The following is a 12792-nucleotide window of genomic DNA, read 5'->3' on the forward strand; positions in this document are numbered from 1 at the left end:
TTAGAGACATCCAAGTCGTGAAGAATTTGTGATATTGGCAGATGTCCACTTTTTACTTCTCTTGGCTCAAAATCTTTCTCATAAGGTTTTGAGATTCTCCTTATTGACAAACCTAGCATATTTTACTTTATAGACATACTTGCTGTTGGATACCAAAATGAGAGAGGGAGATGAGGAAGAAAAGGGAAAACACTTTTTAAAAATATTTTATTATAATAGCTAGTCATTAGTATTTATAATGACAGCCTTTTTAAAGTCTCAGTGTTACTGGTTGAGAGAGCTTAGCCTTTTGCCTTCTGCATGGATGTGTACTGGCAGACATAAATTGTTTGCCAGTATCTCCCCCGGGTACAATTTTCTGAGAATTGTCTTTGAGGCCCTATGTTTTCCTCTGTGCTACATAACTGAGAATATATAAAGACAAGCCTTTAACATCTTTCCATTGTTTACATTGTGTATCCTAAACCACTTACCCTGATCTACTTCATATTCAGCTCCTGTACTTTTTTTTCCAAAATTCCTAGTTTTTGACCTTATGACTAGTGTTTTTGATCACAGTTTTTAATCTTTTCATAGATCTTCTTTAGTAGTGCTTCTTGTAGATTCACTTTACTTGCACATGAGCCCTAGACACACTGATGATGTGCTTACTGTTATGTGTCCTATCTCTATTCATGCTGTTATTCTCAGAGATCCTATTCATTTCCCTTCAATGATAAGTTACCTTTTAGTTTTTTCATAGAATTAATAATACTGACTTCCTCCTTAGATTTATTCAGGTATTACATTAAATATTATTGATATATGTTGCTTTAATTCTGTTGCCTTTGGCATATTATATCTTTTGTATAGCATATAACTTATTTACTGTGGAGAATGTTTTATTAATTTCCTATATTACATTTTATCTTCACCCTATCCCAAGTGAATTTCCACTTTCCTGAGAAGTGATATCAGTATTTTTTATCTCAAAAAAATAATTGTAGCTCCTTAAGCACTTACAGGCAATCCAAATAATTTTGTAGTTTGTATATATGAAAATACTTTTACAAATAAAACAAGCAAACAAAAATCCTCAAGGCAAGTATAGGGTACATTTTATTGGAATGTAGTTACCTGTGAGTTCATGTTGGAGTGTATATATCAATATACCTCTTTGAACATGTGTATTTATACATTTATGTACAAATATAAACATTACACAAATTTTTTAACATTTTAATGGATATGTTATGATTATGATTGGTGTTTTAAAAGTTCTTCTCCTTGAGGCTAAAATCACAGGTACAGAATATTAAGGGAACCATCATAGGATGCATGAGTATTTTTGTCTTAGGAATGATTTTGGAAGGGCATTTAGATTCCTATCTTCTTCTCTAATTCCTAAAGAAGACATAGATTTTAGGAATTTCAATGTAGTTCTTCCTAGCATCTAAATGGGATTATGATTTTGATATCTGTAATTGATATCTGTAAACAAAGACAGGTTACTTATAACAGAGTACTTTGGGAAATATGAAAACAATTTTAAGTATCTCAGGATCACCATGATTCTGCAAGATCACTTTTAAAGGAACATTTTAGTACTCTAGAGTAGCTTCAGGCTGTGTCACAGGAAAAGCTCGGACATGTTTAGCTGGGAAACGCATTCTTGTAAAAGTTCTGAAATTGTTTAAGATGATATTACTGCACTCAGTGAAATAAATAGTTTAAGTGTGTTTTTGTATATCATCCATGGCAGCTAGTTATCTTCCCATATGGTGTCTGCCATATTAAGAAGTAGAAAACATTGTATTTAAAATAGGATTTATTTGTATTTGGAGATGTTATATAAACATAATCATAACAATATTTTTGAAGTTATACTGAGTTCTATTTGGAGAAATGTCTTCTTTTATTATAGATGGTTTCTTTTATCAGAACTGAAGTTTCTTGAACTATAAAAACAAATTAAACCATACCAAATATACTTTTTTAGGAATAATATATACTTCCCAACTGTAGTATATAGAAAAAATTCTTACAAATAGAGAATTTTTATGCGACTAGATTGAATTTTAAAACTAGGTTGGATTTTTGCTTCTCTGCAAAGCTATATAGTGTAGATGTCGATGGTAGAAACAAAAAAAATTAAACTAAATTTTCCCCAAAGACAACAGAAACAAATCCTTAATAGTCACAATGATGCTTACAATAATTTTTCCTCTATATTAATATATGCATATTTCTCAAGGTAGTCATCCTGACCAAATCGTATGCTGTAGTTTACTTGCTTCTTCCACTTCAGTATTCTTAGGCTTCCTGATTGGAGTATATGCAGTTGACCTTCTATGTATTTCTAGGTTATATAGATCCAAATAATTCTTTAAGCAGTGAAAAATTCAGTAAATTAGGTTGTCATTTTTGCTTCACAATAAACCCTAAATTAAATAAATCACTTGCTAAATTTGTTGTCTTTTTGTTCTAGGGTGCTTTGGTCAGTGCAGGTTCAGATGATACACTTCATTTGTGGAACCTTAGACAAAAAAGACCAGCTATTCTTCATTCTCTTAAATTTAATCGAGAACGGTAAGAATTTATGAGTTAAACCATTTACTAAGGTACAATAAAATTACTTCCTGAGCAAGTTATAGGTTAACTTATAGAAGATTTTTTCCATAATCTTAATAGCTGGAAATAATGTAATGTTTATGGTTGCTTTATAATAATTAATTTTCATAGAAAATTCATAATTGATATAGATTTAGTCATCATCTGCTAATGAAAAGCTTCTAACATTTCTGTCCTCCTTGCTATAAAACAGCACTTCAGCATTGATGTATTCTTTTCCCTAAGCAGGGTGCTGCAAACCCTGACCTAAAATCTGAGGCAAGTAAATAGTAAACATATGGTTATACCTTTGATCATGGCAGTTACTTCCTATACTTTCATCCTTTTGCTTAAATATTTTTTAACATTAAAAAAATTCTGAGACAAAAGTTTTAGATATCAAAAACTGTTGGTACTAACTGGTGAGCAATACTACATATTCAAGGTTCATGTTTAAGATAGCAATTTGATCAAAATTTTGATTCCCCATTTTAGAATGAAATAATAATCAGAATGAGAAAGTTATATGAATGGATATAAAATGTTATTAGATTTTATGTGTAACAAGTTGTACCAAATTTTAATGTTTCTAATATTAGATTCAACCAGGCCTAGAACATAACACACATCCACTTACCTAATAATATACTTTGAAGTAAAATTATATTTTATTGTCTGTCTTTGTACTTTAACTATAAAACATTCTAATGTTTGTTTATTATTTAGAGAGTAGTCATACAATTTGCAGTGAATGGAAAGGGTCATCACAAGAAAACTTGATGTTTGTGAAAGAAAAAGAAACCTCTGAGAAATAAATTTACACAGATTAGTAAGCATTGTTCAAACTGATGTTGGTGAATAATAGAGGCAGGCAGCCATTTCTGAGAGCTCAAGATAGTATTAATTTTATTGAATGGTCATAGTTCATAAAGAATTATCATTATAGGCAGTGCTCAATTAAGTAAACCTGTTTTTCATAAGAATAGTGAGAAAAAAAGGATGGCGGCTTTTCTTTTCTGAAGCTTTTTCTTTTTATTCTCATATATATATACTATACTATAGTATATACGATACTGTTTAAATTATTAACTCTCAATATTTTGAGTAGTATTCATGAATATTATGTCTTCAGTATTTTAGGATTCAGCATCAATGGAAATTTTTATTGTGTCCAATATCTTTTTTAAAGCTTTTATTTATCTATTTTTTAGAGAGAGGGGAAGGGAGGGAGAAAGAGAGGGAGAGAAGCATCAATGTGTGGTTGCCTTTTGTGTGCCCCCTACTGGGGACCTGGTCTGCGATCCAGGCCTGTGTCCTGACTGGGAATTGAACCAACAACCTTTTGATTTTCAGGCTGGCATTCAATCCACTGAGCCACATCAGCCAGGGCCAATATCTTTTCAGATGAAGATATTTATATTTTAGATATTTGCTAAAATTAGATAGGAATTCTTTCTTGCTTGCTTGCTTGTTGTTTTTTTTTTTGCTATTTATTTCATTTATTTGTGTTTTTATCACCATGATATTACTAGCTTAAAATGGTGGTTCTGTTGCCAAAGCAACTAAAATGGTTAACTCCACTTGTTACAGACCCTACTGAGTTCTTGGCTATGCTCACTTGTTATTTTTTTTAAATTAAAGAATGAAATCTATTCCTTGTTTCACATATTTTTTTCTCTTGCTGATTATTTCTTCACCACGGTATCCTTCTCACTTTCATTCAACTACTGTATGGTTTCTCCTGCATGCATCAAGTTCTTTGCTTCTAATTATACTTGCTTACCTAGATGGCTTTCGTTTCCTCCTACACCATAGATATTCTTTTGGATCATTATTTCTCACCCACAAATAAACACAGACTGTTTATATTTAAGGGATCCATAAAAGAAGAAGAGCAAGAAATGTGGAATGAGAAGACTTCTTTAGTTTAGATCTAATTTTGGTTATTTTTAAAACTTTAAAACAAGTAATATAACAGAAATTTTAGGATATTAAAATAAAAGGTCAGTCAAGAGATGTTATACTATTTCTGTTTCTTTACACTGAACATATTACCTACTCAGATATTGCCATCCTAACATTTTGTTTGTTTAAGTGGTTTGAATATTTTGGCCATACACTTTTGTATAGATGGACAGAAAGGGTTATTTTCCCCTCACAACTGGAATATTGAAGGAAATGTTCTAGCCCCTTTTATGGCCCTTTTGGGGAGAAAGAATGATTGGTAGTGATGGTTGCCAATTCTAATTTTATTTTCTCATTTGAGGTGGATTTAACTGGAAGCAAAATAAGAATGTAAACTGAAAAATTTTGGGCAAGTTTAAAGTATGGGAACCTTGCAAGCATTGCCTATATTAATGCTTACAAAAATGTGATATATATCTTTTTCCCCCACAGTATTTTCTTTATTTATATGTTTATTTATATATTTATTTATTTGAGTGAATAATGGGGAAGCACTGATGAACCTGCAGGGTCTATGAGTAGGAAGTCCATTAATGAAACTATCAATGTCCATGGTTGCCAGAAAACACTTGAAGGGAGAAACTGGGGAACAGACAGATTAGTACTCTGGGTAATGGAAGGCAGGGGACCCCCTCTACTCCACTGGCCTTTGACCATTTTGCCTTGGGTCCCTGCCCCTTTCTCCAGTTGATCTGGTGCCCCAGTAGGAATCCTCTTGCTCCCAGCATGTGCAGGCAAGGGAACTCCAGGTAGAGCGATCACTGCAGGCAACCATTCTAGAGGGTCCACCCACCCTTGAGGGCTGCAGCAGACAGAGATCCTGGGACTTAGGAGTCTGCTTGGCCTCCAGTTTTCAACTCATCCCCAGAGTTAAGCTCCCTGCCACCTCTCCCCTCCACCCATATGAGAGAGTCACTTTTCCTCATTAATTTGGGAGCATGTCTAACTCCAGTGCCTCTGGCTGGGAACCTGATATAAAGAAAAAGAAATTCATTTTCTTAAAATTGAGAATAATCATTAACACTTGACTGGAGAATAACCATTAACTCTTGCAGTTTATTGTGGAGGGGGAAAATATCTTTAAATATATGGTGAACGAGAGGATTAGGTCTATAAAGGAAAATTTATCCAAGCATCTTTTGGAACTCTTAAATCCTCTTAAATTAGCTATTTAATTATGTAAATTTCTATATATGGCTATGCCATATATATAGTTTATGGTATACATTTTAGTGTTTTTAAATATATTTTATTGATTATGCTATTACAGTTGTCCCATTCCCCCCCTTCACTCCCCTCCACCCTGCACACCCCCTCCCACCCACATTCCCCCCTTTTAGTTCATGTCCATGTGTCATACATATAAGTTCTTTGGCTTCTACTTTCCCCATACTATTCTTACCCTCCCACTGTCTATTTTCTACCTACCATCTATGCTACTTATTCTCTGTACCTTTCTCCCCTCTCCCCTTTACACTCCTCTGTTGCTAACCCTCTATGTGATCTCCATTTCTGTGGTTCTGTACCTGTTCTAGTTGTTTGCTTAGTTTGTTTTTGTTTTTGTTTTAGGTGTGGTTGTTAATAATTGTGAGTTTGCTGTCATTTTGCTATACGTGTTTTTTATCTTCTTTTTCTTAGATAAGTCCCTTTAACGTTTCATAAAATAAGGGCTTAGTGATGATGAACTCCTTTAACTTGACCTTATCTGAGAAGCACTTTATCTGTCCTTCCAATTCTAAATGAAAGCTTTGCTGGATAGAGCAATCTGGGATGTAGATCCTTGCAGTTTATGACTTGGAATACTTCTTTCCAGCCCCTTCTTGCCTGTAATGTCTCTTTTGAGAAATCAGCTGACAGTCTGATGGGAACTCCTTTGTAGGTGACTGTCCCCTTATCTCTTGCTGCTTCTAGAATTCTCTTCTTATTTTTAACCTTGGGTAACTTAATTATGATGTGCCTTGGTGTGTTTCTTCTTGGGTCCAACTTCTTTGGGACTCTTTGAGCTTCCTGAACTTCCTGGAAGTCTATTTCCTTTGCCAGATTGGTGAAGTTCTCCTTTCTTATTTGTTCAAATAACTTTTCCACTTGTTGCTCTTCCTCTTCTCCTTCTGGTACCCCTATGATTCAGATGTTGTAAGATTTAAAGATGTCCTCTCTAGGACATCTTTTGAATTCTTGTTTCTTTACTCTTTTCTGATTGGATGTTTCTTTCTTCTGGTCCACACCATTGATTTGAGTCCCAGTTTCCTTCCCATCACTATTGAATCCTTGTACATTTTCCTTTATTTCACTTAGTGTAGCCCTCATTTTTTCATTTAATTTGTGACCAAATTCAACCAATTCTGTGAGCATCCTGATTACCAGTGTTTTGACCTGTGCATCTGATAGGTTGGCTACATCTTTTTTGCTTATATGTATTTTTTCAGGAGCTTTGATGTGTTCTTTCACTTGGGCCATATTTTTTTGTCTTAACACACCTGTCATGTAGTAAGGGGTGGAGTCTTAAGTGTTCACCAGGTGGGGTAACCCACGTCACTCTGTTGTGGTGCTGTATGTGGGGAAGGGGTCCCAGAGGGAACAATGGGTGTTGCTCAGCTCTCTGCTGGATTTCAGTATCTTCCCCCACTTCCCACAAGCAAATTGGGCCCTTTGGTGCTGGTTCCCAGGTGGGTGGGGCTTGTATACATTCTAGTACCCTGTGGGTCTGTCCAATGAACTCCCCTGTGAGGCTGGGAGTTCCCACTTCCCCTTTGTTTCTCCTGGTTTATCTGCGCAGGAATTGCTGTGAGTCCTTGCTGTGAGTCCTCTCTTCCCCAGCTGCCTGTCTCTGCCTCTCCTACTGGTCTGTATGAATGTTTCTTCTTTAACTCCTGTTTGTTGGACTTTTATACAGTTCGGTTTTCTATCAGTTCTGGTTGTTTTTTTGTTTTTAAATTGTTGTCCTTCTTTTGGTTGTGCAAGGAGGCACAGTGTGTCTACTTATACCTCCATCTTGGCTGGAAGTCCATTTTAGGGTTTTTTATGGAACCTTCAGCCTTTGGTACTACAATCTTTAAAGACAGCAACCAGTCTTAGAATTTGAGAATTAGGTTTATATATTTCAGCTGCTTTTGATGGATGATTCTTTTCAAATCTCATTTTAATCCTAACTGTGGAAGAGAAACTGCTTTGATTTCTGTAATGCATGATCTGAGAAATGAATAAAATCAAACATTCACAAGTTAGGCATATTAATAGCCCTTGCTATCACTGATCATAAATTGTATTATATAACGTTGGGGAAGCATAGAGTCATTTTATATGATTTTCAAGTAAAATTCTTTATGTAAGCTATGATATACAGACCTTAAATTGCTTGTATATATTATAGCAGGGTTTGTTTTTTTTTTCTATTTGTGGTATTCTGCTTCAAATTTCTCTAGTGCCCTTGACTTTGTCTCCTTCTGATTTTTGGTTTCATAAGGAGTTTTATATAGAGATTTTGGGTTGTAGTTTTTCCTGAGACTTCAATGAAGGCAATGATTTTCAGTTTATTAGGCCTTCCTCTTCTTTTTTTAACGATTCAGTTTTCAGGATTTTAATATTTATTCTAAATAAATTTTCTAGTCCTTTGTTAAATATGTGGTTTGCAAATATTTCCTCCTTGTCACTTGTTTGTTAAGACCCTACTAATAGGGTCTTTCATAGAGAAAATATTTGAAATTTCTATGAAGCTCAGTGTGTGTTTCTATAATTCATTCATTATGGGTCATACTTTGCATAAAATCTAAGAGTTTGCTACTTAGTCCTAGATCCAAAGAATTTTCTCCTATTTTTTAAAGTTATATGTTTTACATATAAATGTATGCTCTGTTTTAAGTTATTTTTGTATAAGGTTTGAAGGTTAGCTGGAGATTCTTTTTGTCTCAGTTGATATCCAGTTTTCCAATACCATTTGTTGACCTCTTTCATTGTATTACCTCTCAAATTTGTCAAAAGTATATTGGACATATTAAGTGGGTTTATTTTTTTGTGTTCTCTGTTCTGTTCCATTAATCCATGTGTCTATCCCTCTACCAATGCCACACAGTCTTGATTACTGTAGCTGTATATTAGGTCTTGAAGTTGGGTGGACAGATTCCTCCTACTTTATTATTATTTTTCACATTTGCTTTAGGTATTCTAATTTCTTTGCCTTTTCATGTAATTTTAGAATAAGCATGTCTACAAAATCTACAAAAATATCTTTCCAGAGTTTTATAAAACTGATTTGATATTTTTATTATATTGAGTATTAAAATTTATGAACATAGTATGTCTGTTGACTTAGATCTTTTATTTCTTTCATCTAGGTTTTGTAGCTTTTAGCATATAAGTTCTATAATTGCTTTCTACATTTCTATCTCAGTATATCATATTTTGAGTGATTTTAAATGGTACTGCACTTTAAATTTCAGCTTCCACATGTTCATTGCTGATATATAGAAATCCAGTTGAGTTTTATATGTTTATCTTATATGAAGTAATGTTCTGAATTCATATTAGTTCTGAGAGTTTCTTTGTAGATTCCTTGGGATTTCCTAAGTAGTTCATCATGTTATCTGCAAATAGGGAAGCTTTATTTCTTCCTTTCTGATCTCCATGGCTTCATTTCTTTTTCTTGCTTTCTTGCAGTGTCTAGAACTTCCAATACTATGTTGAAGGAGAGTGATTAGAGCAGCCATTTTTGCCTGTTTTTAATCTTAGATTGGAAGGATTCAGTCATTTCACTATTAATATAGTGTTAATTGTGGGTTCTCTTGTAGCTGTTCTTTATGAAGTTGACACAATATCTTCTAATATAATTTTTGATCATTTTTATCATGAATGAGTGTTGAATTTTGTCAAGTGCTACTTCTATATCAATTGATATGATCATGTTATTTTTTAATTTTTTTAAGCATTAGGTATATTCCCTTTTTTATTTTTAATTGCATTTTTCCATTGCCATTTATCCCTCTTATAATCCCCTAACTACTGCAGTCACCACACTGTTGTTCATGCTCATGAGTCCTTTCTCCTCTTTGCTCAACCCCTCTGCCACCAGTGCCCCCACCATAGATGTCATCCTGCTCTCTATGAGTTTTTCTCTATTGTTCTTGTTAGTTCAGTTTATTCATTAGATTCCACATATGAGTGAAATCATATAGTAGTTGTCTTTCTCTGACTGGCTTATTTCACTTAGCATAATGTTCTCCAGGTCCATCTAGTCTGTGACAAAGGGTAACATTTTCTTCTTTTTTATGGCTGAATAGTATTCCATTGTGTAAATGTACCACAGTTTTTTGATCCACTCTTCTACTAATGGGTATTGAGGCTGTTTCCAGCATTTGGCTATTGTAACTAATGCTGCTATGAACATTGGGGTGCATAGGTTCTTTTGAACTGGTGATTCAGTATTCTTTGGGTATAATCCCAGCAGTGGGATTGCTGGGTTGAAAGGTAGTTCCATCTTTAATTTTTTTGAGGAAATACCATACTTTTTTCCATAGTGGCTGTACCAGTCTGCATTCCCATCAAGAGTATACTAGGGTTCCCTTTTCACTACAACTTCACCAGCAATTGTTTGTTGATTTAATGGCCATTGTGACTGGTGTGAAGTGGTATCTCATTGTGGTTTTAATCTGCATCTCCCTAATGGCTACTGATGTTGAGCATTTTTTAATGTGTCTATGGGCCCTCTGTGTGTCCTCCTTAGATAAGTGTCTGTTCAGGTCTTTTGACCATTTTTTAAATTGGGCTGTTTGTCTTCCTGATGTGGAGTCATGTGAATTCTTTATATATTTTGGAGATCAAACACTTTCCCAAGGCATAATTGGCAGATGTTCTTGTGATGATGACTTCTTAGACCCATCTTTTAGGTGTGTTGCTTAGTTCCAAATATTTGGAGATTTTTGCATCTTTTTTAAAAAGTCCTCACCAGACAATATATTTATTGATTTTAGAGAGAGAAGAAGAAAGAGAAAGAGATCATGACCAGACATCACACCTGAAACCTAGGTATGTGTTGTGACCAGGAATTGAACCCACAACTTTTGGTGTGTGGGACGATGCTCCAACCAACTGAGCCACCTGGCCAGGGACCAAGTATTTGGAGATTTTTTCTATTATGTTTTTAGTAAATTGATTTCTATGTTGATTCTATTGTATTTAGAGGACACATTCTACATGACTTGAATTATTTTAAATTTGTTGATGTTTGTTTTTTAGCTCAGGATATGGTCTATCTTGGTATACATTTGTGGATGCTAGAAAAGTATACCTATTTCAACCTTATTTGTCAGACTATTCTGTAAATGTTGATTAGTGCCTATTGACCAATAGTGGTTTTGGGTTCTTTTGTATCCTTACTGATTTACTAGAGGCAGGTATTGAAATTTCCTCCCAGAATCTGAGATTTTCTTTTTTCAGTTCTATCATTTTGTGTTTTACATATTTTGTAACCTATTGTTTGATTGTATGCCCATTTAGAATTGTTATGTCTCTTTGATGGATTAACCTTTTAATATTTACATAATCTCTCTCTCTGATCATTGTCTTTCCAGTGAATTTTTAAAAATATGATATCAATATAGCCACTCCTGCTTTCTTTTAATTAATGTTTGCACAATATATCTTTGTTCTCCCAGTTACTTCCAGCCTACTCATGTCAGTATATTCAGTTTCTTCTATACAGTGTATAATTGAGTGATTTTTTCCAATATGTTAATGTTTTTTATTGTTGTTCAATTACAGTAGTCCTCATTTTCCTCCCACCACACTCCCCCTGCCCCATGCACCCCCACCTCCCACATTCAGTCCTCTTCCTCCCATTGTCTTTGTCCACAGGTCCTTTATGTATATTCCTTGTTGACCCTTCCCCTTCTTTCTCATGCTATCCCCCTACCCCCTTCTCTCTGTTTACTGTCAGTTTGTTCTTTATTTCCATGTATCTGGTTGTTTTCTGTACATCTGTTTTGTTGATTAGGTTCCACTTATAGGTGAGATCATATGGTATTTGTCTTTCGCCTCCTGGCTTATTTCACTTAGCATAATGCTGTCCAGTTCCATCCATGCTGTCACAAAGGGAAGGATTTCCTCCTTTCTTTCTGCTGTGTAGTATTCCCTTGTGTAAATGTACCACAGTTTTTTGATCTACTCATTTACTCACTCTTCTTGTGTATTTCAATTATTTACATGTCATGTAATTATTGATATTTTAGGGCTGAAGTTCTTATTTTATTTTTTGTCTGCTTGTTCTATTTTTATTTGTTTTTTTCTTCATGTGTTTTAATTGAACATTTTTTAGAATTCCATTTTGATTTTTCTATAGTTTAATTTTTAGTCTTTTTAAAAATTAATTAATTTACATATAAATTAAAAATTTTTAGTGTGTCTTTTGTATCACTCCATTTTTTTTACTGATTGCTGTAGACATCTCATTATATATAATGTACACAGTCTACTGCTGTTGCATTTTTCCAGTTTGAATGAATATTTCCTTTTTTCACTTCTCTTATTTATAGGGTGGGGCAAAATAGGTTTACAGTTGTTCATGTGGAAATAATATAGAATTAATAAATAATAATACAAGAATAAACTGTGTTTCATGTACTCACAACTGTAAACCTACTTTTGCCCTACGCTTTATAGTAAATTTTCCTCTAAATATATTCAGAACCGTATCAGAATGTGTAATAATTTTTACTTCAACTATCAAACTTAATTTAGGAAACTTAAGAGGAGAAGGAAAATATGTCATGTTTATTCATTTTTACTCTCTATTTTTACTTCATACTTGATAGTAAAAATTTCTTCTTTTATCATTTCCTTTTGGATTGGTGAACTTTTTAACCATTTTTTAGAGTTGGTCTTCTAATGACAAATTTTTAGTACAGCTTCACCTAATGTTATGATTTTTCTTTTGTTCCTAAGAGATATATTTGGTGGATATAGAATTTGGGATTAAGAGTTATTTTCTTTAATTACTTGAATAGTGTTCTACTTCCTCCTGGCCTTCTGTTTTCTGATGAGAAATCTGCTATCATTGCCATTTTTCCCTATATAAGTAAGGTGTTTTTCTCTCTTGCTGCTGAGAGTTTTTCTTTTCTTCTCTTTTTTCAGTTTTCAGATGTTTGGCTTTCACCTGTCTTGGTTTTATTTCTTTGGGTTTTTCCTGTATAGTTATTCTCAGTGTTTTGAATATTTTTTGTTTGTCATTTGTCAAATTTGTGAGTTTTT

The 12792-nt window shown here is 33.8% G+C and overlaps 1 protein-coding gene across 4 annotated transcripts in view; it reads left to right on the top strand.

The window, feature by feature from the left end:
• The window catches only part of STXBP5L (syntaxin binding protein 5L), a 346905-nt gene that overhangs the window by 50319 nt on the left and 283794 nt on the right, over positions 1 to 12792 (top strand). For all 4 annotated transcript variants that reach the window (XM_045851924.1, XM_045851926.1, XM_045851925.1 and 1 more), the window contains exon 5: positions 2468 to 2568. In XM_045851924.1, coding sequence (XP_045707880.1) covers positions 2468 to 2568 — 101 coding nt within the window. The remainder of the gene's footprint in view (positions 1 to 2467; positions 2569 to 12792) is intronic.

This window comes from Phyllostomus hastatus, unplaced genomic scaffold (genome assembly GCF_019186645.2).
Source record: "Phyllostomus hastatus isolate PE091 unplaced genomic scaffold, TTU_PhHast_1.1 phas_contig_86, whole genome shotgun sequence".
NCBI classification, from domain to species: Eukaryota; Metazoa; Chordata; class Mammalia; order Chiroptera; family Phyllostomidae; genus Phyllostomus; species Phyllostomus hastatus.